The 27,767-nt window shown below is 42.1% G+C and overlaps 1 protein-coding gene across 1 annotated transcript in view; it reads right to left on the minus strand.

Annotated features, from left to right (window-relative positions):
* LOC117472662 (multiple epidermal growth factor-like domains protein 9) overlaps positions 1-27,260 on the minus strand; it is a 33,180-nt gene extending 5,920 nt beyond the window's left edge. The window contains exons 1-4 of the mRNA XM_034117974.1: positions 26,566-27,260; positions 19,742-19,946; positions 9,344-9,483; positions 4,986-5,135 (exon numbers count right to left, since the gene is read on the minus strand). Coding sequence (XP_033973865.1) covers positions 4,986-5,135; positions 9,344-9,483; positions 19,742-19,946; positions 26,566-27,142 — 1,072 coding nt within the window. The 5' untranslated portion in view covers positions 27,143-27,260. The remainder of the gene's footprint in view (positions 1-4,985; positions 5,136-9,343; positions 9,484-19,741; positions 19,947-26,565) is intronic.
* Between the last annotated feature and the right edge of the window lie 507 nt (positions 27,261-27,767).

A 27,767-nucleotide genomic window follows, 5' to 3' on the forward strand; every position in this document is an offset into this window, starting at 1 on the left:
ATGATGTTGAGGGTTAAAGCACATGGTAAGGTCTCTGCTTGGAAAGGGTTTCCAGTCAAGCAGCAAGACTTTTATAGGCCTTTATGATAGGGTGCCATGCCTGGAGAGGAGCTGGGCCGGGGTTATCCCTCAACGAAAAGGTGGGGCTGCCTCAGATGGGCTAACCCACCACCAAAAACAACAATGAAGACTGAACCATGGCTAAGGAAAGTTACATTATTCTGATATGTAAAAACTGATATACATATAAACACTATCCTCCTATGCAGCCGGTGCTCTTCATCAGACGCCCGTCCTCACCACACTGCAGCTCTCAGTGTTGAATGATTTAGACACAGATAACTGCCTTTCAATGGCCTAGATGTTGGACTCTCTCTAGTGGGGTCACGTGATTACGTTGTACTCCAGCCCTGTGCAGGCTGCTCCTGATAAGCTTGATTTAACCTCTGCTGAGGTTCAAAGGCAGCGGCCTGCTGGGTTATATAACCAGGAGGAAACATGAGCTGCTCTCAGACCTGCTGCTGTCCCATGCTCCTCCTCTCTGCTGCCATACACTGACTGACTCACACAAGAAGTGGAAACATTAAAGATTGAAAGACAAATTAAATGAACACAAATATTTGATGAACCTCAGGCTAAACCGGATGAGCCCAGCCATTCCGGAATCACTGAGTAAAGATGTAATCATACATGGATGATTGCATATGTGTGACCCACATTCTGAACCGGTGCAATGCTCCATTTCACCTCTCTGTGTGTCAGTGTGGAGGCTTATTAATGTACTGCAACAGGCCTCATCAGCACATTAAGAAAGCAACTATCCTCCCTGAGACATGGTACTGCATTGTGGCATCAGCCCATTTGTCACCGTTGCCAGGGCGACATCTACTTGGAGGTTTGGTCTGAACATCCTCTGCGGCCACACACAGAGAGCAGCTCTCGTACTGAGCACATGTGATCATGTCCTCTGTAGCGCAGCTCTTCCACCGTGTTTCTGTCCAAACAGACTGTGGTGCTGCCCCTCCCCCCTCTGTTGCTGCCTGGCTAGCGCTGAAATGGGCCAGCTGTGCTCGTGCTGTCCCAGCTCAGCTCAGCTCAGCCTGGTTTGTGTCCCTTCCCCTCCCTCCCACGTTGCACAAACCTCCTCCGCGGCCCCTGGTATGGGCAAACAGAACCTGACAACCTAAGTGCATCTATACGTGTTGCCACGCAGACTACTACCAATGAAGCGTCAGGACATGGCAGCGCCGTCAGCAATTGGTCCAGAAAGGGGAATGGCAAGGTGCGATGACATGATGAAGAATAACTGAGTGAAGTGATGCAATGCTGAATGAAAGTCTCAAATGTCCGTTTGGAGAACGGGTACAAGAGCAGTCTGATGGGGATCATTTGTGAACTGGCGTAACATGGCTCCTCATGGCCTTACTGTTACACTTTGAAGGACTCTGAATTGGAGGTTAAGTTATACAATATCCATTTGATGTCCAGTCTGCTAGCAAAACAGAATGAAAAGGTCTAGTGCTGAAACAATGAATCCGTTAAGCAACTCGTCAATCAACAGAAATGTCATTTTCTGAATAACTAATTTGTTAATCAAAAAATGTCAAACATTGAATACATTTTAAATCTGAGTATTTGCTGCTTTCTCCTTTTTATACCATCGCAAATGTAACATCATTGGGTTTCTGACAGTTTGACTGGTAATCTGATGACATCACTTTGTCACATTAATCAAGGAAATATTCCCAGAATGAATGGATAGTAAAAAATGATTGTCAGTTGCAGCTTTAGCTATGAATATCTTAAGGTTTTTGTCACAACATTCATTCTGATGAATTGAGCTCTTAAAAAAATTAATGGGAATATGTATTTTATATTTGATAGACTTGTCCATTATCTCTAATACCAAAAACAAGTTGAAGGAATGATTATGAAAATAGCGTGGCCCATTTTAAACAGAAGTAATCAGAAATCTTAATGAACTGAACTGGGTTACTCTATAGTTCTGCCGCTGACATGAACACACTGAAACAGGTTAGCTGATAACTAGGTTATCTTTGACTGTAGGAACACGATTGTTGTGTAGATCTGAACTGAGATGTGGGCGGAACATACACCAGTTTAAAGAAATAACTGGTGAGACTTCCTGACACCTGTTCAGTAAGTAAGTTGTTTCCAGGTGGGCTCTTCACACACAGCTGGTGGAAGTGGAGGCAGCATCGGGGCCAAAAACACAGATTAGAAGTGAAAACAAGGCACTAGCTGCAGGGCTCCGGCTCACACCCAGCTCTTCCGTTGACACGATAAACACACGAGATCATTCACCTCAACAACCGTGATAACAGAGAGCTTCTACCATTGGTGGATGATAGATGTGGCTCCAAGCAGCCTAGGGGCCCGAGCCTGGAGCTCTGCAGCTATTGGAGGAATTCTTCTCTGGTAAATTCTCTGCCTGTTGTGACATGCCAGTGGCAGGCTGACATGACTTTTGGTACCTAAGCATTAAGGTGTACCAGTTAGGCATTTCACAATGACATTTAAGGCCGAACAAAGGCTGGTTAAGGAATATGAAGTGACTGTAGTTCAACCCAGATCTAAACCCACCAGAGACTTTTGGGTGTGTTGTAATTAGAGCAGCGGCAGCCTGGAGGTGAAGGAAGTGGGGCCATACAGGACCTTCACTGTAAATCCCACTGTCTCGAAATAGAGATTAAAAGAACTCTAGTTTACAGTCTCAACTCATTTGAAATACTCCATCCTTTTACCTAGCAACCAACGCTACTTTTCTCATCTCGCTGAGCTAACAACTTTTTAACCACTGTTTTCCTGATTGAAACAAACACTAGTGGAGCAAAAAGAAACACAAGCACCTAGCAGCTGAGTGAGAGGTGTTAGCTGATCATCTACATCCAGGGTCCCGGCCCGGAGCACCCCCTCAGTCTGCTCCTGAGGGTGGTTAGGCTCTGCCACTAGCCTCTCAGTTAGCTGGTTGTGTAAAGGCAACATGAGCGCGGATTAAACACGCCAGCTAACACTGACCCGGGGAATGTGAAATAAAAACGGATCTCCCTAGGTTAGTAGAGTTTAGATTTGTGTGTTGCACGTTTATTATCTCTGGTTAGGATACAAATATTGACTATTTGCAAGTTAAGAAGTTTCTGTAATATGGCCTCTGGAATTTAAGAACATTATTTGGTGAATTAATAAAAACACAGCAAATATGCAATGATTGATGTGGGGGGAGCAGTGTGTAGAGACTAGGGCTGTGCAATTAATCGTATTTTAATCGCAATTACGATTTTGGCCTGACACAATTACGAAAACAACATAATCGAAAAAAACAATTATTTAGCTTTGCTAGGTTGTGACAGTGCACTGCAACATATTTGATCTCATTTATTTTGGTCTAATTTATTTTTTATTTATCATATTTATATATGTTTAGTAGCTTGTGGAAGTGCGCTCCAAAATATTTGTTGATCTTGTTTATTGGTATTTATTATTTTTACATTATTTATTTAAATGTAAATATTTCATTTATTTTTGTATTGGTTTTTCAGTTGAATTATACGTTCAGGGTAATCAACAGTTAAAAAGATACTGTTCAAATTATTATTTGTATTTGTTTTAAAGTTCAATAAATGGAAGTCAATGAATAATCGTATTTAATAATCGTGATATCAATTATTGACCAAAATAATCGCACAGCCCTAGTAGAGACCAAACCCTGGGCATCACTAGTGCACATTGCACAGTCCAGCCGGGACCTGTCTGCTGGTTTGAAAGGCAGACCACAGAAATGTCAGTCAGCTGGGTTGGCTGTGGATCTGAGGCAGATGTGTGAATGCATCTTTCTTCACGACTAAATGAACAGAGACTGGAACTAATGTCTGAAACACCATGCCACTCGAGATGTTTTGATTCATGAACTATTCATGTGAATGGTTCTTAAAAGTGGAATTTGAATTCAGTTGTGTTCACTGTATGTGTTGGACTGAGTGGGTGAGACTGGAATGTCCCTTTTAAACCATAACTGGCAAACTCGTTGGACTATATGTCTTTGAACTTTAACAAAAAAAAGCTCAACATTATATCACTTAGAATATTAGTATTTGCTTCCTGATAAGAAGATAGTATAAACATTCATTTTCCCTCATACAGGGGGTTATGTAACTTCCTGTAGTCTCGAATTTCAGAATTTCCAACTATGTGTCTGATGTAATGCTTTTAAGTTCACTTAACCCAGGTACATTTTATTTGTGGGAAACTATGCTCACATCCAGCTCTCTGGAAACACGGTAACTTTGGCAATCAAAGATGTCACTACTTTTTCTTCTAAATCAGACTTACACATCGAAACAAATAGTAAATGGTACATAGTAACGGTCGAAGAAAAGCAGTAGAGAGCCCGGGGGGGAACCATCCTTTGCTCAGATTGTCCTCTCAGGCCATCGGAGACAGAAAATGCGTGGCAAACACACATAATGATACCTACACTAGTGGGGTACGCATAGGTTATGTCATAGAACAACATGTGAAAACTTCTCCCGCTTGTGTTACCACAGACCCTTTTTGAGGAGTTGAGGGAACTGAAAGTGGTGGAATGCAGACTCATTTCTGAATGATACTCATTTCTGCACCACTCTACCAGACTTCCACATAAAATGTACTGAATGTTACCTTAAAGACAATTATTAAACCAGCAAGCCACTGTACTTACATATTGCAGCATACTTATACTACTTCAGATATATTTTACTTGTATTTCAAGCTACTGTACACATTGTTTTATTGTATAGTACACTATGTTTTTATGTTCAGTAGAATGGTATATTAGAGAGTATTCAATTGTATTCTATATACTATATTGTATAATGTTTAGATACTCCTCTGAATATATATAGTGTGTGTGTGTGTGTGTGTGTGTGTGTGTGTGTGTGTGTGTGTGTGTGTGTGTGTGTGTGTGTGTGAGCCGCAGCACTGACCGGGTTGACAGGTGCCGGTGGAGGTGGAGTTGGAGCAGGGACAGGGTGCACAGGCCTGGGGGGGGTCAGCCCCCGGGCTGCGGTAGAACCCGGGCTTACACTCCTCACAGTTGGATCCCTGGGTGTTGCCCTCGCAGTTCAGGCACACTCCTGCAGGACAGAACAAGGATCACATGATTAAAGGATACAGCAGATTGCCTCTATATTTTGTGTGGCAATATCAGAACAATACAGAGACACAGAAGTATCAAGCTCTTGTATATAAATTATTAATATTGCAAATAGAAATTCAAATGTTGGTAACAACCATTTTTTGTCTAAGATTGTGCTGATTTTTTTCAGGTGATTCTCAAACAATAGGGGATATTTCCTGGATCTGCACAAAATGTGAGATAAGTTGGCTATATGAGCATTTCACTTTATAAGGGTTGACAATGCATAATCATTCCATTAGATTGGTGTGTCATTTCAGAGGAAAATCATACTGAGTGGAACGGATCAGGTTTTTAAACAAGGCTAACTCCTTATCAAAAAGCTCAGTATATTCGATTTATTTATTCCTCATGATTCTTCAAATATTCTTAGAATTGTAACGTTTTACTTCTCAAGAGCAAAGAATTAAGCAAAGAGGGAAGACAAACACACAACACTGCCAGTCACACAAACACAGACATTTATTTTAGAAACCTGTCCTTGCTCTCTTATTTTTAGTGTATATCTAAGAGAATATTGAGATGGAGGAGAAGGGATTTCATCAGTCTGTGTGCACGTTTAACCCCAGTGTGCACACAGACTGAAATAAGATATTACAGCGTTATGTTACCTGAGAGTTGAACCATGGGGCAAAAAAGGGTCTGCAAATCAATCCTTATGAAACCTAATCCTGACACGTTTGCACAGCCATGTTTTGCCTTGCATTACTGACTTGTGATATATTTTATCGTTATATTTTTTAACATATAACAACAAATTCATGATTGTTTGTTGTCCTGGCTACCCATTAAAATCAGTTAATACTGATTATTACACATTAGAAATGTAGGAGGAAAAGAAAAGAGACAAGATGAGAAAGAAGATAGAATATTGTGCTATTTTATCACATCAAGTTGTTCTGTTGCAGTGGGGGGGGAAGAGCGAGAATACGAATATATATGATATAAATACATAACTAAAAAAGTAGAAAATAAATAAACCACTCATCTCTCATATATAGGATAGGGTCTTACACGTGAAGCCGTTCAGCGTTATTAATGAACATTCATAAATCTTGCCCATCTTTAGGTCCTATCCACACAGTCAATTTAAATTCCATAGACTGAATGACTCATTGTCGTATTTTTCCAACAACACAGTAATTAAATGTTGATGTAAATATTTGTGAAGGGGTTTTCACTACAATGCTGTTTGCAGTGGAGCTTGTGCCTGTGGTGGAGTTGTTGTGCCTCCATAGATAGGACCTAACCTGCAGGATGCTTCGCTTGCTTTATCTGAGTAACACTGGTTCAACCCATGCATTAACCCAGTGTCAACAGAGGAGCTGCTAATAGGCTCATTTAGCTGCTGGAGGCTCTGAGTCTGCAGCAGACTCCATTACTGCTTAAAGTGTTGTTAAAGAGGGCTTTGGGTTGGGTCTGGAGAAAGGTGCTTTCCTACACCAAGTGATGAGTAATAACAGCTTTTAACATACTGCTGTTGATGTGAAATGATGGGTTCTGATTGGGTGAACTTAGACCAAGTGGAAGTTGGTCTATGCTTTTATTCTTCACTGAGGGATTCCTTTGACCTTACTGTGCACCTGCCACACTATCTGCTCTTCCCATAATATCTCTAAACATGTGTGCATTCAAGGTTCAGAGGTGAGTATTACATAACTTTAAAATTGGAAAAACTTGTGTTCCTGTAGAAAAAATAAACTAAAAATCTTTATTTTTCTCCGCATTCTTTTTCACAGCATGTCAATCTGATTCAGCTGAAAACAAAAGGTCAGTGTGGGGGCTACGTGTCTCTGTCCTGTTGGAAGTGACGGGTCCCTGTCATGTTTATCTAAGGGCCCCCTGTTTGGGAGACTGTACAATAAGCATTTGCACAATGTGCTCCTCAGTAAGTGGGGAGAGCAGGGTGAGTCTTTAAGGAGGAGCTTTAGAACCTGAGCTTTGTTAATCCACAGTACACTGAGCCCAGATACAGCCCTCCATCTGCCTGTCACTAGCTGGGGTCTAGTTTCCTGACCACGGATACCCCTTTCACACCGGCGCTTTTCCAGCTCCTGCTGGGAGCCTGAGCCTGAAAAGCGCCGGTTTTTCCTGTTCACACCGCAGCGGCGGCGCGTCATAGCTCCGGAATGGGGTTCACTTCCAGCTCCAAAAAATTGTCGGTCCAGAGGCAAGAGCTTCGGAGCTATGACGCGGCGTCGCTTACGTCTCTTACGTCGAGGCGTGCAGGAAACCTTACTTTGACCATCCGTTCTCTGTTATTGATCATTGTGGAGATACATGGGCTATACAGGTTGTCATGTCCGACTATCACAAGTAGAATCATAATGAAAAATACGCCGGTAAAATGTGCCTGTAGAAAACGGCTTAGCAAGTAGTCAGTTTAGCTTCGGTTGCTATGCTAACATCACCCATGTTATACCAGAGAAACTTTCATAACAGCGTTGTGATGCCAAACAGCGTCAATTCAGACTGACACACATTCACTTAAGGGGAACTGGGGATATGTATCAGCTGCTTGTGTGACAGTCAGACAGTGAATACTTTAGAGCCGTGTGAGCTAACCCGGAGCTAACGGGACAATAAACTCCCGTGGAAGTGCAGCCACTGCAGCGGTCGGTAAATGCCGCTGAAACACATTAATAAACAATGAACCACGGCACTCTGGAGAAAAGTATAAGGTTGGAGAAGTCGTTATTTAATTTAATCTGGCTTCGTATGATTAAAAGCAACACGACCCGATGCAGTCCCCGGCCCGTTGTTGTTGTGGGAGAAAATCAGCGACGTAAACTGTGACGTCATGACGCAGCAGCGGCAGCTCTGGGCAGTGTGAACAGAGCGGGAGCTGAAAAGGGAAACGGGAGCTGAACCAGAAAAGCTCTCGCGAGGAGCTAGAAAGTGAAAAGCGCCGGTGTGAAAGCCGCATGAGAGGTGGCAGCAATCCTCCTTCACATGTGATTGGGGAGAGGAGGACTACCTTAAATCACAATGGAAACTGGGTTTCTGGTTCCTCTGTAAATATTTACTTCAGACACACTGGGGGGTTTGTGTACTTTGTGTTGGTGTCTATCTTCAGCATATAGTACCCAGGTGCTAACTTACACAAAGCTAATGGCTTAAAGTTATTAGGAACTTCATGAGCATCATATTGGCAAACATTGGGCTGTTAAGCTTCAGAGTTCTAACTCAAAATGCTCATGCAAAGGAACCACATAAAACGTGCATGTCATTGTCTTTGGTTTCAGAGAGGAGATATGGAGACATCACAAAGCTGATGGTGATTGAATAATGATACATTAGATGAATGTCACTAAAGACAGTCTAACAAAAAGATGCTGACATTATTTTCGACTATAGGATAATTCTATCTCATTAATATACTTGATGGCAGTTTAATCTATAACAAAGCATATCATTGTATAACGTTATCACCTGTTTCCACAGGTGGGAAGGAACTAAGTACATTTACTGAAGTACTGTACTTTAGTAAAATGTTGAGATACTTGTACTTTACTTGAGTATTTATATTTCATTATACTTTGTAATTCTACTCCACTACCTTTCAGAGGTACATGGTGTACTTTGACTCCACTACATGTATTTAATACCTTTAGTTACTTCACAGATGTGGATGAATGATGTGAAATATAACCAAGTGTTAAATCAGACTTTAGTTCCACCTGGAGTAAATCCACAAGCTACCCTGCAGTATACAAAGTCATTCAAACTAGCTGCACCTTTACCAGCTTTGAGAACACTTTCATGATCAATCATTATAAAACATATCATATATATTATTCTGAAATGGACCAATCTGCACAATGACTACTTTTACTTTTGGTACTTTCACTATATTTTGATGATAATACTTTTCTACTTTTACTTGAGGAACATTTTGAATGCAGGACTTTTACTGTAACAGAGTATTTATACCCTCCGGTACTTCTAGTTTTACTCAAGTACCAGATCTGAGTACTTCTCTTCTTCTATTTTATAACAATCAGTGCTGAATTGCTGGATTTTGAATTATTGCACAAAATAAAGAGGGACCTGGAAGTGGTAAAATGCTAACTCATTTCCGGGTTCTAAGACTCATTCCTGGCCCACTCTGTTGTGCATCAGTCTAACAGTAACACATGGACTCACCCGACTGTGGGTGGCAGGAGTTGGTGTGGTTCTGACACTGGCAGGGCCGGCAGCCAGTGCTGCTGAAGTAGAAGAACCCCGGGTGGCATTCGTCACATTTTGGTCCATACACTCCGGTCTTGCACACACATATCCCTGAGCTGAAAGAGGCAGAACATACAACACAATCAATAGAATAGATTTTTCAGTGTGATGTGATGTGAGCTGAGTGTGTTTGCTTTTGGAATGCCATCATGGCAGCTGATGTCCAGACTGTCATGGTGATTCCACACTTCCCACAGGTTCTCCAATCACCCATCTGCTTTCTATAACCTGTTCCAGGTATGAAGCATGTGGGAAGCACACTCATATCTTTCTCCCCCAATATGTTAGGCATGTGTAGCTCGGCCTGCTGCTCGTGTCCAGCAGCACACAATATAAAAACGCTATTCATAGTTTGGGCTTATTTAGATATTCATCTCTGAAATTGTTGCTGCTGACACACAAATGTAGTATTTGCTGATCGAAGCAATAATTAAATTATATTACAAAAGTTCTACATCGTTTTGTCTTTTAAAATACATTGTACAGTTCTATATGTTAGATAATACAAAAACTACAGTTTTTATTTAAATTACTTTTAGCAGACAAAAAATAGAGTCCATTGCCAACAGCATGCATCTGAAACAAATCAGATAGAGTTGCCGAGTGGAAATGCAGACGGACTGGAGCCAGACTCCAACATTCACACGTAATATATTCCTCACAATTGTAATTATGAAAATAAGTTGTGCAATTTCCCCAATAGCAATAGCAGCTGAGAGACACTGAACGTCCTGTGAAATGAACCATCTGTCTCACTGCTACTTTACCCAATGAAAGCCACTCCACCATTAATTAGCAGCTCCAGTGATTCAGCACACAATCATTAAAATAAATCCAGTATCAGTCGATCTATGAATAGAACCAAAACCAAGGAATTTTTTTTTTAGGCTTCATGTGTTTTACATAACAGTATGATTGGTATCAGATAAGAAAATATCAGTGGATAATGCTCCAGCAGTTAAATCCAATTACATTTTAGCTCTTCGGCAATAATACACACATGAATAACTTAGTGTCTTTTCCTGTTTGGATCTGCGCTCTCAGCATCCTTCGTAGCTGTCTGTTACTGCATGCTCATTCATACATGAGGGAATAGGGAGAGACTTTATTTCTTCCCAGTGAGAAATCATCCATGGCTCTCAGATCCCGCCCACACTCAAGGTAATTTCCTAGGAAAAGTGCAACGCTAAATAAAGCCTGATCAGCCCTCCAACCCAGACAATGGACTCAGAAACTTCATCTGAGGACAATAACTTCAAAACAATTGAAGTAAATCACAAGTGACTGGGAGCACTTTCCATGAGCGTGTGCGTGGGTCTTCATACAATCCGGGCTTTGTTAAAACAACTGCACTTAATGCAAATGAAGGGGCCCGGGGCCATGCTTAGTGGGGCGTGGGCCCTGCTAGGAATAAGGCTGGGAGATCAACAGTCCTCTTTCTTCCAGCTGAACACACACACACACACACAACAATAACAACAAATATGTGCATGCGGCATCATGACCCTAATGCTGTGGAGTCAGAGAGACAATTTCCAACGGTCACACAGAGTGAGAAAAAGTGCTGGATTTCAAAATGTCATCATAATCTAAAGACTGAAAATGATTGCGTCCTCAAAAGTCAATATTGTTGGCGGTGTAAGTCATGAGATCACACTGTCAGTTAGTAATATTCATCAGCATCAATGACAAAAAAAGACATACAATTCTACTAGAGTAAGATAAAAGGACACATTGGGTTTAAGAAATCCCATTGCAACATTTATTTGGATATTAAAATACTAAATATGTATATGTAATATTTGATAGACTGGCCTTTTGCATTTCCTTCACTCTCACTGCACCAAAGTCTTGCACTATAATACAAATACAATGATATTGCACAACCTGTAGAATACTTTCTTTTTCAACATGTTTAGTTATATATGTACATAAGTATATGTAAATCTTTTTTGTATTGGTATATACAGTATGTCCTATGTGTGTATTGTGTCAAGAGGCTACAACCTACATTTTATTGTGAAAACCTGTTTTGTAAAAGAAAAGAAAACACAATTTGACCCAACTGTTAATGCGTCTTCTGTGAATTCATTCAGAATCAGATGAATCTCAAATAAGAAACTGTTGGAGAATTATCTATACAGCAAATTAAATGTGCTACTAATCAAGAAACTGACATTCCTGACACAGTCCTGCTTAATGTTCTTAATCCACCAATATACTCAAGAGATTAAATATTAGATATTAATAAGATTAGATACGATAAAGAGTAATATTAGAGCTTTTATAAGTCATTGTTCGCCAGAACAAAACAGATGAACCTAGTTCTATGCATCCATTTTCAGGATGTGCTGCTCCTCTTGATGTTTTGTGAATTAACTGAAGGTCTTTGGGTCTCAAGTTGGGTTTTGGGAAATAAGAATTTGTTCACAAATAATTAATAAAGTAATGAAGAAAATATGTAGTAATCAAAATGACAGTGACAAATAAAGGAGTTTTGATTGTGATTATACTAGACTGTCCTGCCCCAGTAGTCAGTAATGCTGGTGGTCATCTGTGCCGTCTTGGGCTGGGGGGGGTGGGGGGGGGGGGGGGGGGGGCTGGGGTGTGGCTGTTATTGTTTTGGTGTGATTTCACTGGCCTGGCGCTCTGTGTCAGATGCTAAGTAGGTCACTGTGACATGAGCGATGAAGCTTAACCCCATTCTGCTGCCTGTCGGCTGCACCGAGTGGACGAGAGCAGACAGCAGGCATCATCTGAGCAACAGGAAGTGGTCACCACTTTAATGACCCAGAGGTGAGTGTCTGCTACACTCAGCAGGTTTAGTTGCATTGCTGGGTGTGAAAGGGTGTGCACGTCAGCAGAGCACATGTCAGCAGAGCATGATCCTCCTCCTCAACACAAGCATGGACACGTCCAGATATTCAGAGACATTCCTACTCATGTAGTCAGGTGAAATCGGTATGCCGTGTATTAACTGTCATTGTTAACTGTCATGGTTTTTTTTCCTTTTAACTGTACCAAAGGTCCGTACTGAACTGGGGAAAAGGGCGTTCAGTTACGCTGCCCCTCAAGCTTGGAACCTGCTTCAAACTGAGCTGAACTCAGAGAGCTGGTCTCATTAAACACACTCAAAGCAACTTTAACTGACCTTGAAGCAGGCCGCTGTGTCTGTAAATGCTTTGGCTAAACTTGGTGTATTGGTGTTGTGATTGTGTGTTTTTTTAATTGTCTGTAACTGTGCTGTTACCATTCTTGGGCCAGGACTCTCTTGAAAAAGAGATTTTTAATCTCAATGAGACCTATCCTGGTTAGGGGACCTATCATGCAAAATGCACTTTTGTACGTCTTTTATACATGAATATGTGTCCCCGGTGTGTCAGGGAACTCACCAAGTGTCAGAAAACACAACCCTCTCTATTTTCCTCCATACGCAAATCTCTAAAAACGGGGCTGCAACGGATCTGATACAGACTGATACAGATTTGAAATTGTTCTGACGTCAGAAACAGGGAGCTCCGCCTATATGGGCAACTCTCCACCTATCAGGGGAATGGGGGGTTGGGCCACGGCCATTGCCGCTCGAAAGCGCTGGAGACGCTGTAGTACATATGCCAGGCCTGTAAGTGGCGCTGTAGTCTGCCACAAAAGCAGCGAAGAAGACTTCTCACAGAATCAGCCCTTGCAAAAACAGGGCTGGAAAAGAGCAAATAGAGCGAAATGAGGTTTGGTATTTTGAAAAAAAAACTTCACAGACATGTTTTATATAGGTATGGCCCTACAATATATTATTCAAATATAGCATGATAGGTCCACTTTAAATAAAGGTAAAATATATAATGTTTGGGGAAACATCAAATATAGTGCATGTAACAGGGTTAGTGCGACTCAGGTTTGAGATGATTTAAAAATGCTAATGGGTTACTAAAACATTCAACTAGAAACAGGGGCGGACTTGGCCATCGGAACGAATCCCGATGGGCCGGTACTGAAGTGGGCCGGTCGGACGATGTGGGCCGGTCGGATAAGTCACTAGCACCCCGCCCCCGTTGACAATTTACTAGCGGTAATTACTTGCGGTACCGAAGTGGGCCGGTCGAGAGTCCCAGGCTGATTTGTAGTCCCAGTCCGCCCCTGACTAGAAACTACAAAGAAAATCTAAAAATCCAAAAGATTGTGAACAATGATAGTTTAACATCTCAGCCAGAATTGTTTTGGAGGTTCGCCGCTTAAAGGAATTTCTTTCTGTGTTGGCAGTGTAACCTGAAATGATTGAAAAATGAAATTATAAATGTGTCGGCCCTATCTCCCATCACAAACGAAGCTTAGCTCAAAGACTGGAGACTGCTAACTCAAACAAAAGTGAAAAAAACACTAGTTCCATCAAGTTGTTCAAGTTGGTTTTTTGTGAGCATAATGCCCACAAATCCACCCAAGAGTCAGTGGCTTTGGTTGGCCATGGAGTTGTAACAAACCAAACCAAGCCAACGTTCTGATACAAAGTTAGAGATGCAGATCCATTCACTGACAGAGCAGCTGAGGGCCAACAAATAGATCCAGGGGCCACTGCCTCCACCCGACGCTCCGACCACATCACCCCCATCCTCCACCACCTCCACTGGCTCCCCCCACCGCATTGACTTTAAACTATTACTTTTTGCCCTCAACAACCTTGCCCCCACACCTCAGTGACCTCATCAAACCACACACCCCCACCCGTCTCCTCAGGTCTGCTGACGCTTACCTACTGCAGCCCATCAGGACCAAGCTCTGGACCTGGGGGGACAGGACCTTTGCAGCAGCCCCCCTCCCTTTGGAAGGATTGTTTCAGACTCGTATGGATGTAATCATTTACAAAATTCACAACATGTTTTTATCCAACCAAATATTCTGCGTTAGTCGAAAAAAGTGTTTTCTCTCCCTCTTGCTGTAGAAAAAGGGAGGATTTTGTGTATTTGATTTTTTATGAGGGTCGTAAATGATGTTGACGTCTTTCCAAAACATGGATGTTAACAGGTGCTGATACTTTATATCTTGGTTTACCACTGAAAACAAGTTTCTGGAAGCTGCTTATTTTACTTTTTACTTTTTACTTTTCTACTATTATTTTACAGATATTTGAGCCAAACATAACAATTCCAGTGTACACGCAACTTGATATACATGCTCCAAACCAGATCTGGAGCATTTCTTCCTTTTTAGAATGATAACAAAAAAAGGAAGGTTAAACTACAGGGTAAGAATTGTGCCCTCATATATCTGTTGAGCAAATCAAATAATAGTATCAGATACTGCGACCAATGCAGAGTAAAAATACACGGATGGCAATAATGCATCCACTGCAGTGACACATGCAAAATCAATATTTCATTACAGCCGTGGCGCCATACAGAGTATTGTAAAAATAAGCCCACAGGAGCTGACCCCAATTCAGTTCTGACTGAAATGTCATGACGGACAAAAGTGGTTTAAACAGCTCTTCTGTCAAATATTGGCATGACCATACACAACATACAGTGTTTCCCACATAATTTGATTCTATTTGTGGGGGCACCGAACCCCCCGGCAAGAAAAGCCAAAGGCCCCTTAACCTATTCGGGTGGCCTACGCATCCACCCCCCCCCCTCAAATAAGAAAATACATGCGAGTTCATGGCTACTGTAGACAACGTTCTTGTTGCTCTGTGTTGCGTTGTTAATGAGTGAGACACACTGGAGTTGAGAATCTGTGGGGCTTATTCTCCCAAAAATATAATTTACAATTTAGGCATTTAGCAGACGCCTTATTCCAAAGCGACTTACAATGACCAACTGAGGGTGCCTTACTCAAGGGCACACTAGTAGTGGTGTTCAAGGCGGGATTTTAACTCGCAACCTTCCGATCATCAGCCCACCTCACTATCCATTAGACCACCAACATTTAAATTAAAAATTAAAAATTATTATTAAAAGAAATTATTTTATGAGATCCATTTGTGGCGGACGATATTTAATTGTGGCGGCCCGCCACAAATAAACCAATGTATGGGAAACACTGACATATTAACATTGAGTGTCTTTTAAAAAAAGACATCCTTTGCAGAAAGACTGCAGATAGAACACCACAGAGCGTACAGGAGGGGGAAATGCTGTTAGGGTTGTTCAAAACATTGAATAAGGATGAAGTTACAGACTTCATTTAATGAAAAAACAACATATATGTAAATGTGTCATTTTTGGTTTGAAAAACTTGAATGGTAAGCTACTGGATATCAGGGACTTTTCTGTCCCCAGCGGATGAACCCTCATGACTTTTTTGATGAATCGACTTAAAAATCTGCAAAAAATTCCCATCAGCCTCAGCTGTACTTTTGGTGCTGCTTAGCATATGTTAGCATGTTATCACACTAATTAAAGATGAGGAACATGTTTAACATTCTTGAAACATCAGCATCATAATATCGTCAATGTTAACATGATAGCATGCTAGGGTTAGCCTTTAGCTCATAGCATCACTGTGCCTTAAATTCACGCCGTGTCTCCATCTGGATACTCCAGACAGCACACTCGGCTGCTTCGCCCTCACCGGAAATGTTGATCACCACACCACATCATTTCAGACTGCTGAATTAACCCAATATCCATTTTATTTTTTTAAGTATAGTGGCATATTTAAAAAAAAAGCATGTATAACTTTGTTGCTGCGTTTCATACACGGTCTAAATATTTTAGCCGTTATCCCCATATTTAACCCCATATTTTAAAAATACTGTACTTCTGATTTCCAAAGTAGTCAGGCAACATATAATAACTAGTATTAACTAGCATCATCTGGCCACGCTTTGTTCTGTATTTCTATCATAAACCCATCACACTCAAATCTGTAAATGCTGAGTGAAAGAGGATTCCATCCACTCGTATATCATGATGCGATCAGCCTGAATAATGTCAATTAAAGAGTGTCGAGCAGATATAGGCACAGCTACATTGAGCAACACTTTAACACATTATGGACTGCCACACTAAATGAATGCCTTTGATATTTGTCCATAGGGAAGCTGCATATCATGGTCTGTATCCTCTTAAAACACTATAGTGTTTTAAGAGTCAAAATGATCTTGCACAGGGAATTTCTATTTTGTGCTTAATGACATATGGAAATATTTTGACAAGAGAGAAGGCCTTGCTCTTTGATTCGAAGGAACTGACGCAGATTTCTGACGTTTACATTGATGTTTGAACAAGCTGAAAATAAGTATTCTATTACCAGACCTAGCTGCTGGAAATATCTCCCTGTGATGTCATGTTATCTAAATTTGGTCAACACAACAACGGATCAAAAATGCATCGTTTCTATCAGGACAGCAGAGTCACGCCATTCTTTTATAAATGTTTATATGGACTGGCCCCCCCCCCCCCCCCCCTCCCTTAGGGGAATTCATCCACAGAAAACACACTGGACGCTGCACTAGGTCAGAAACCAGAGGAGACTGTGAGGTCCACCGCAGACGGACCACTTTTGGACAAAATGTCCTCTCCGTTAAAGGCAGCTCTTTGTGGAATAGCCTCCCTACTGAGATACGGGATTGTCCCACTCTCAATAGCTTCAAAGGTCAACTCAAAGAATGGTTGAGAAACAAACAGACGTGTAATCACCGCTAAATGCACTTTAACACAGGGGCATCTCCTCTTGCACTTTAGGTAGCTCTTGTATCTTCTCTTGCACTTTACATGTCGTTGCTGCTACATTGTGCTGCCATGTGGTAAATACTTGTATGCTGCTCTTGCTCTTTCTGCATATCATGTATTTATTTTTTGCTATGTATATATATTATATATTATTACATGTTACTTGTTAGACGCTTTTCTCCAAAGCGACTTACATACTCAATACTGTGGACAATCCCCACAGGAGCAATTTGGGGTGAAATGTCTCAGGGACACAACGACATGCTGACTGCAGTGGGGTTTGAACCTGTGCTCCCCTGATCCGAACACCAACGCACAAACCACTGCACCACACGCCTCCGTATATAAATGTCATGTTCTTAAATGTTGTATGTGAGGGACTACGGATGGAAATGAGCTCAAAGCTAAAATCCGGCATATTTACATTTGAAGCATTATTTGTTTAAAGTGTTCATCAATGTCCCTTTTCAAATAAACAATGAAATGAAAAACATAAATAAACTACAGCCGAGCACAAACCCAGATGTTTGTTTTGCATCCACACAGAGCCTTTAGTGAGGAGCTCTGGCTCGGAGCCTTATATTGTGTCTGTAGGAGCGCTTCATCACAGCAAACACTTCCTCACACTCACACTGAGTGTGATCACATGTGGGATTGTTGGTGCTTTTCCTGAATAAGTAAAGCAGCTAAAGACAAATGATGCCGTTTTAAAAAAAGCATAATCTTTTGCATGATTTTGGAATTACAACAAGTATCAAACAAGGGCAGCAACATACAGATTTCTATACACCTTGTTCTTGTGCATGCATACCAATTTGGCCAAGTCATGCACTGTTTTTTATGATCATTGTATTTTTAGCTCTCAGTTAAGCTACAGTATCTTCGCTGGATTCTGGTCCGACCAAGACGAGAAATGGACCTGAAAATGAACCATGTTTGATGAGTTGTCATGCATTGACTGTGACATTCTTTTATGAACATCTCCAAGCTTGACTCCCCAGGGTGCATCTCTCTTGCAGAATGAACACCCACTGTGTTACATTTCTCAAGATACCAGGGTGTCTCTGCAGCTTGTGGGCTCTAAACAAATCAAAGGACTATCTAATCGGTTCTGTTGTCATTGCCTTGGGTGTCCCGTAGCAGTGGACACAACAAAAGCCCTGACCCGCTCTTTCTCAGCTAGATTGCTCATTACTTAATGGAAAAGATACCTTAAGCGGCATGCTGGGGGGTAGGAAAGCTGACTTATCAGAGTAAGACCCAGTGATAAGCTCCTGGGGGGGCTAGGCTAGGCTAACAGGGTTAGCAGTGGCCAGGCATGGGCTCAGACTGTCTGAGAAGGACTGTATTAGGTTTGGTACTGTGTGAAAGCTCGAAGTCCTCAAATAAACCTCCTTCCTGCACCTTCACCTACATCCCATTAAACCCACATCAGCTCAGGTCCTCTAACAGGAGAATGACATGTTGTGTTTCCAGTGAAGAACTGGTGGGGTTAATTATGATTTAGTTTAGTTAAGCTTAAACTGTGACTTCTTCTGGGCATGACAACACCAATCCTCCACACATTGCACATTGACTCCAGCAGCAGCATTCCTTCTCATGGTTAGAGGCAGAGAGTGCAGCCGCTATTTTGACCAGGTCCCTAACCCACACACACAGCTTCTTTTCCAAGTCACAGTTCATGAGTCTCAACTGCATGTCAGGTATGCCATGTGTTTTCTAGAATTGAAGGAGTTAGCAGGGTCTCAACATTTTGCTGCTTCCAGGGCAGCCTGTGGGATGATGGTCTCATCCACTCACAACCATGATCCTGCAGGGCTAAGGCGTTATGGTGAACATAATGTCTGAGCAAAGCTGAGCCCAGAACATCTTGTCTCAGTCCTTATGAGATAACAAACACTCACTCACACCAGACAGTCTGTTTGGGCAGGCTACGGCCCTTTTGCTTCTAAAGATAGTACTCCTTCATAAAGCTTCAGACTATATGCAGTTCCATGGCATGTCTTACAGAGGCCATGTCTGGCCAAAAGTAATGTTTGTACACTTTCAAATACACAATTAAGGTATCTGTTGAATCGTGCACTTGCATGCAATAAGTCCAATAATCGAGACAGTGGAAGAACAGCATCCCTGTGTTCTGAAGGGTACAATTACTGTTACTGTCTTTAGCCAATATCAAAGATACCGGCTGTAAGTTCCCCACGAGAGGATTGTACTTCTGCAAAGCGGTGAAAATAACGTAGTGTACGCATTAAACTGATATTAATACTTTTTGAGTGGGCCATTCTTTTAGGTGGTTAAAATAGCCACCCGTCCACAGCAGTAAATTGATCAGCTCAAGTAACTCAAGTATACTACTCCAAACTGGGGGCATGCAGACCCCCATCTACACTAGGTAATACAATGATTAGGGAAAAGTACCTCATACAAAGCTACCTAAAAACATCCAAACTATTCCTTTGAGTGACTACTAAAACTACATTTAGCTACAAACAACAATGTCTAAATACAAATTCAATCCAATAAGTAAATGCTGAGATGACCTGAAACACAGCACAGATGATTACCCATGTCCTTATTTTTCAAATTAAAAGTAAGTATACACATTTCCAGTCATGGCTACCAGAGGTTAAAGGAGGGAGCGTACCTGTCACAGAGGCTGTTCACGGCCCCGGAGGAGTCGCAGGCGCAGGGCATGCAGCCGCTGGTGCCGTTGGTGTAGTGACCCTCCTCACAGTCCTCACACTGCAGACCAGTGTAGCCCGACAGGCACGAACACTGACCCGTGTTGTGATCACAGTCGTCCGGATCCCGAACCCCCTCAGCACCACTGCTGCAGTTACACACACTCTCTGGGGGCATGAACGGGGGTGGGGGGAAAGGAAGAGACAAGACATTTGAAAATGTTGCATGAGATGTACCAGCAGTGGTATAACTACAGAATGATGTGCAATATATACTTATTTATATTATACATAATATTGTTACAAAAACTCAACATTTATGGCCATATACTGTAACAGGCAGGGTCAGCTTAGTACTGTTTCCCAGTGACATACTGATGTTTAAACTGTCAGAATATAGTACTGACATTAGAATAATATCTGAAAATAAGTTTACTTTAACTGAAGCCTTTATTTTATTCTGCCTAAACAGTCTGCAGAATTCAAGACAGCGTTTACTGTTTCCTGCCTGGTTTACATTTGCACAATAGGAACAGTGATGCACTGTGTTTGGAAATGGAGAACTCATTATGCTGTTCTCTTAAGTACGATATTACAGTGCCAGACTAATGGCGCATTTCCACTACACGGCCTCGCTCGGTATGGCTAGGCCTCGTTAGGCCTTGTTAGGACTGGCTCACTTTATGGCGCATTCCATTACAGTTTAGGAACTGGGGCAGTATCTATAGTAACGCAGTGTAGGCGGAGCCGTGATGTCATCTTCAATGAGAAACACAAAACCAACATCAGCCGTTAGCTGTTAGCACTCAAGCTCACAGCTCCTCATATCTGTTCAGAAACTAGACAAAAGTTAAACAAGTACAAACCACAGACTGTCTGTGTCATGGCGAATACAGTCGCTGGTTTATTTATGTCTGTATAGGCCGTTGTTGTGAGTGTGGACGGAGCATACACTGCGTTAGCTTAGCCGATCTCCAGATCTCTTTAGACAACACGCATTTTAAAAGGTTTTTCTCCTGCCGTCTGTCTGCAGACTTGTCAAAGCATTAATTCATGGTTTTTACTAACCGGTATCAGTATGTTGTTACTTCGGCATCATTTTGAAACGTGTATTACAATTAAATCACGGTCAAATATGTTCATCTTGTTGTAGTTGTAGCCCCCTGGCCAGCGATTCTCTCTCTAGTTTAGCATACTCAGCCCGACTCAGCCTGGTTGTTGGCCCGGAAAGAACCTCGATTTTATGGGGCCAGAGAAACTGTGAAATAGTACCCGCTAGCCGGTACTACGCTAAGTGGAAACGCAACCAAAAACGGGCCCCGCACGACTCGGCACGCTTAAAGCGAGCTCCGCGCTGTAGTGGAAATGCGCCATAACAGTCCATAGACACAAGAAAACTGCAATCAATCAATGTTCCCAATATCAAGTTATTCTACACACTGCGTTTGTGACATCACATCTGTTTTTCAGGGCTGTGTGCAGGGAAGTCACATAGGAGGAGGGCATGCAAGTGTGACCAGACCCAGGAACAGTAAGACAGGAGCTGATCATGCACCCAGCCGTCCCCTGAGCTACTTAAAGCTGCAGAATGCATTCACAGAATTCCTGTACCATCGGCCCTTCGGAGCTGGCCAGTACAACGCCAGAGTTGCTAATTCCCTTTCCTCGAACATATCCCTCTCACCCATCAAGGAATTCAAAAATCTGCATTTTCATGAGCCTGATTCTAACGGCTTTGCTGTAGTGATTCCCAAACTGCGGTACACACACCACTGGTGGTACTGGTACTGGTAGTGGTGTGCACCTGAGAGGTAGAAAAAAGCTTATTACTGAAAAACTTGGCCTAAGACTCTAACTTAAAACCAAAAAATGTTTGATTTATTATAATTGTTTACTGACACGGTTATTTCTTACATACATACATCTCATTACAGTATGTACAAAATATTGTTATTCATTTAAATATTTTAGAAATAGAATTGGGGTGGACATGACAACTTGCTATGACGTTTGAAAAAGCATGAATTAATAGTGCAGTTGGTTTTGGAATTATTGCAGAATGAGTGGAATTTTGAAAGGTTACAAGGTCCAGAAAACAGTTGAGGGACAAGTGAAAACGAGAGAGCAGAGTCTGACCATTACAATGCTAGAGAGTTGCAGAGCAGCGCAACTTCTATCAAGAAATGTGGGACTAACAGAGACCCGGGGAAAGCAAAGGCTGTTTCCAGGCCCTTCCATTGGAACAGTGTTTGTCTGTATCTGCAGTGGGAAGCAGGACTTGGAACATTTGGTTTGGCACATCCTTTCACAAGATCTGAGGAGTTTGGGAACCTCTGCTATTCCACATAAACAACTTCATGGTCATTTTTTTCAGTCAGCTTTTAAATAGACCACAATGCCCTCAAATCCATTTTATAATACAAGATCATATTTTGTATTAGAGGAATTTGCCTAATTTGGCCAGTCTAAAAAAACAAAAGATGGTAAACCTGATGAATCAGTCCAGATGCCAATGATGGATTCTGTACAGTTTGAATGTGACATTGAAGCAGAACACCACTTGTATAGAGCTTTATTGTAGTGTTGTGAATGATCAAATAGAAGCTGTACTGAACATCCACCTCTGAGTCATCGATAACATCTGGTACAATTCATTGTTTTTAAATATCAGTTTAATAATGTCTTCTTCATGCTATAACACATTTTAGTTAAATCATTAGTTTTGAAGATTTGGGCAGAGTTTTTGTTAATTAATATGTTTTTAATGTCTTAGAGCTTAAGAATGTTTGCATTAGGAAAATGGCGGTAAGAAACCAGAGGATATAATGACAGACATGTGGATGACCTCGCAGAGTACGGAGTGGCATCTATTATTCATCTGATCTTAGGCTAGGTGTGGTGAGTGACGACTGAATGCCTGATTATACGTGTCTCCATTCTGCACTCAGACAGATAAAAGAAATGATAAATGGTATACACACAGATTTCACACAATACCTCAGCTAGCAGTTAGATAAAGAGGACCGGACAGCTGAGTTATATTCTATTCCTGTCCCAGTCAGATTATGCTTCCCTTAGACTGTTGCTTGGACTTTTACATAACTAAGCCTGTGGTTATGCAAGTCTGTGCAGTAAACAGTCAGGCCCTTTGCTACAGTGACGTCCACCAGAGCACTGTCTGCCGATCACGCCTGAGAATATGTGACATCAAGTGAATCGACTCCCACACTGCATTCAGGCCTCCTCTAGGTGTGGGGCCCTATGTGGCCATCTTTGAAGCCGAACAACAGGTTTGATGTATATTGGACTAGACCCGTGTAGTCGAGAGGGAAAGGGAGGAACTGAGTTCCCCTCTCTCCTATCTGACTGCTGTGAGGTGGTGTGACAGCATGACTGCTATTGAGACACAGGCAGCTGCAGGCTGTTCAGAACAGGTTGTGGCCCAAAACTCCTCTCTTGCCTAATTCCCAGCCAGTCTGTGCTGCTGCAGAGAAAACAACAGCGGTTGAAGCGTTATTCTGCAAAGAAACAATCGCTCTACTTTACATTTTGGTTAGGGAATCAAACCTTGTTTAACCTTTAGAGAGTTCCTCCTGGAAAGCATGTGAAAACACACCTTACATCTGTCCTCGCGGCCCCTGCCCTGCCAGAGTATAGCAGCGCGCTGGGCGAGGCGTTACCCCAAGTGACGCCTTTGTTGTTCTGATGTTATCATGAGACAGCCTTTAGACTAGAACAATGAACAGTGATGAGGTTCCTGGTGACACTTTCAATAAGGTATCGGGAAATGTTTCATGTGTCATGGGGCAGGTTGCATTTTGGCCTCAGGGCTTAAATGAAGCCAATACAGAGGAGTGATTTAGTAGAGAATGCTAAACCCGCTACCATTTCAACTCAGGCCTCCTTCACACGGGAACGTTTGCGTTTATGCACAGTATGCGTATTCAAAAAAGTATTCCGTTCACATGCATTCGTTTCATTTAACGTGTCTGTTCAAACGAGGCCGCTGGAAACGCTGTAGTACATATGCCGGGACTGTAAGTAAGTGGCGCTGTAACTTCTGCCAAAATACACCAAAAGCAGCGAAGAAGAGCAGCCCGGAGCAGCCCCGCAGCAATGTTGCCATGGCTACCCTTCTGTTTATGCCCCGCGGTGTATTTAGCAACATGTAGTTCATGTAATTCTCCATGTCCACTTGTTGCTGATGGTTGTGGTAGAGGAGCTGTATATTTTGCACTAATATCTGTAGCATGGTCAGTAGCAGTAGCACTAGCAGTAGCTACTGACAGGAGGAAGTGTGTGGCGATTGCTGGTATTCAGCGGGATATAGTCATTTCCTCAGCATATGGATAAATGCAACGGGGAAGTTAACTGAAAGAAACCGAATCTGTGGATATTGCATCGACCGACCAAGAAGCACGTCTCTGTGGAGAGGACTCGCTCAGAGAGATATTCTCTACAAACACCGGGTGAGATCGCTCCTTTGTCAATATAATGGATCAATGCATGAAATCTGACTCTGTTTATTTTGTTTAAGGAGTATATTGGGCGTTAACAATTCTGGTTTGCCTTTTATAATATTATTTCATTCAAGAACCCCTTGTGCGTTTAATTAACACAGCTATTTTTGATAGTTGCTACAGCAGTGAGCAGGAGAGGTGGGGAGAGGTGGGGCTATCGTTATTTTTTCAGGAAATATTCGTATAGAGGTGATTACACGGACTCGGTTGACCCCCCAGAGCGTTTCGTTTGCAAATCTATCCACCTTGGGACCCGTTATCGTTTGTGGGGTCAGTTTCTATCGGCCTCGTGTAAATAATAGGGCTATACGCACGCGAAACTATGCAGATACAAGCAGTTTTCTCCTCGTGTAAACGGCGCCTCAATGACCTTAAAATACATAAACTGAAATAATTATGCCGATCGATAGTTGGGCTCCAACAATTTTTTATTCATTTATTAATCTGGCCCTTATTTTCTTGCTAGGTCTATAAAAGGTCAACCAATGGTTGGAAAAACAGCGTCATAATTTCCTTAAACCCAACGTCTTCTAATGGCTTGTCAGCCCAAAACCGAAATACATTTAGTTTTATGACATATAAGATCATCAAATATTCACAAAGGAGATATATATATATATAGATATAAGAGATAAATAATCGGTGTTCAGCATAATTGCAAAAATCCAAAAAGAAGAACCATTAAACAGAACAGTAAAGAAAATGCAGTATGTGAGTGTTCAGAGGGATATCAGTGCCAGATCAAAACCATCTAAATCTGTTCACAAAAATCCCACCTGACTATTAGAATATTCTATTGAACATCTGGATATCATTAACCAGACACTCAATGTGCATTTTGTGTAATATTATGGAGATCAATCAGACCCTTCATCCTCATAAACATTAGAACCCACTACCAAAAATGAATCCCCCTTCTATCAATGCTGACAGTAAGGTTATATTGAGCACAAAGGCTCAATGTAAAACACATGACTGGATAAACCCTTGATGTGAGGGGCCAATATCAGTCAAAATATGAAATGAAACCGATTTGTTGTGTTTTTTTATTCTGGCTTAGAGGCATTATGAAGTTACAACTAAGTACACAGCATTTTGGAAGACATCAATTGATTTTAAACATGTTAATCAATGAATTGACTTTGAATTTCTGAAATGGTTTGGGAAATTCTCCTACTATTGTGTAGTTTAGGAAGAGGAAGCTCCTTCCCCTTAGCAGGTGGGAACACAACTGTTACGGGTACTGGGTGGGTTTTTTGTAAATTGTGTATTTTCTAATGTATCTTTTGATTTGTATGCATGCTTCTTAATTAATATTAAGCTATAGGCTCGTTACATGCTGTAAGAATGTAAAGTTCCCCTCTGTGGGACGAATCAAGGTATTCTGATTCTGAATAATGAAATGCTTGCACAGACGTTGCCACCCATTACAGAAGCCCTGCTGAGGTGGAGGAGAACAACACATCCACATGGAGACTGGGGTGCTGAGGTGGAGGAGAACAACACATCCATCCACATGGAGACTGGGGTGCTGAGGTGTGAGAGGAGGGGCTCCACAGTCATTGCTCATTCATGGCTTGGCCTGCCTGGCCATTTTGGTTTAAAGGGCCTTGTTCTGCATCTGCCTTGCAACCAACAAAAGAGGGGATGCAGCCGCTATCTGAGCAGCTTCTTTGATTCTCCTTCCATATGAAACACGTCTAACACAAAGGGATCACCGGTCTCCGTGGATGCTGTCTGCAGGGACGGATTGGATACATTGACGGAACAACAACAGGATCATCCTTGCGCCCCTACAGCCCCCCCTTCCCAGTCCACTGTAATATTTGAAACACTTATCCAATGATAAAGGCCCTCTGGAATATAAAATATGCTACACAGCAAAGACATTGAAAATATTTGAGAATAAATTGTTTTTTGTATGTGATACGATGGGATTTGGTGATTTCCCGATTTTCAGGGGGTTCACCGTGCAGTCTGAGAGGTCTGCCTATTGTTGCAATCTGGTTTATTCGGTCCTTCTCTGCGTCAAAACCCCTGTTAGACCACCCTGCTGCTACTACCAGGCTAACATATGCATGGCTTTCTCTTCACAGACTCGTTTTTCTTAACATGAATGTGCCAACACAAAATACGACAAAAAATACATGCAATTCATTTTTATATCGCGTCATATCCAAAAGCTTCTTTCTTTTTTTCCCTTAAATCTGAACGATCTAGTTTGAAATGTTTTGGTAGCTTTTTAATTCAAAGGTAACGTTACTCACCTTGACTATTCTCTATTGAGGTAACAGATGTGCCAATATTATCTGCTGCCCAGGCATCGTTGGCTGTGCGCTGGGAAACCATGGACACCATGGTCTGCAGCCTTTTCTCCGGAGAGAAAAGTGAGGCTTGTGCATCGGTGGATCTTTTGCTTGCGCCGTTTAATCGGTAAATCGGCGCAGTTAACTGTTCTTTTGTGGCTATGATTATTCCAGTATCAGGGGCGGCAGTAGAAGGAGTGGTGGTGGTGGTGGTGGTGGTGGTCTGGTCCGCTGTTGGAGGCTGAAAGGTGTTTGCCGTTTTCGAAATAGAACTAGTGGTGGTCGGGCCGGCAGAAACAATAGCAGGCTGCGGGTTGAGGCCGGCTAGAGGCCCGAGTGCCAGGCTGCTCTCGGGTACAGAACGAGGCATGTCGGTGAAGAAGGTCTCCCAGGTGTCGGAGGCTGAGCCGGGCTTCCTGGAGATAGGCGACGCATCGTAGGGACTGATGCGAGGTGCAGCTTCAGAACATCCAATATATACATACAAAATAAATAGCAGAGCCGGAGATATGTACATCATTAAGGACGTTAGCCTCATATTCACTTTCAGCTCTCCATGTAAGCCCCAGTAGTGGTCTCTCTCAGACCTTTCCCTGAATAGACGCGTACTCCACCATTGATGTCCCCGGCGGCGTACGCTGCTGTTTGTTGCCCTATGAACCACAGTCAACACTTCACCTGCTCTGCAACCTACCATGGGCCGCCCGAGACTGACGTAGTCGTTAGCCAATGGGAGCCCTCCAACATTGCCCGTGAGGGCCCGCTGGTTGGATAATCTTCCTAACAATTTGTGAAGTCATATATTGTAAATCATCAAATGTAATCACCCCTCTGAACATTTTCCACACATAAATGGTTCGATTCAGAAACTGTATTACAGTAAGAAATTATATTGTTAAAGATAGTGTGCCTTCTAGAAACACTTACATACCGTGTGTTACAGTTAAACGCCTCACAGGTATCCTCCCTCTTAGGCTATGTCATAAATGCGGTGGCAGCTTGTTGTGGGATCAATGTTTATAGTGAAAGGTCCAGAAGCTTCCATTGTCTACGCTTTCACACCTCATTATATGTGAATGTATTCTGAAATCACTCACTAAATATGAAATTCATCTTTAATGACTGCCTGGTAAAATAAAGCAGCATCCTCCTCACTGCCTTCA

This window comes from Trematomus bernacchii, unplaced genomic scaffold (assembly GCF_902827165.1).
Source record: "Trematomus bernacchii unplaced genomic scaffold, fTreBer1.1, whole genome shotgun sequence".
In the NCBI taxonomy this organism is placed as follows: domain Eukaryota; kingdom Metazoa; phylum Chordata; class Actinopteri; order Perciformes; family Nototheniidae; genus Trematomus; species Trematomus bernacchii.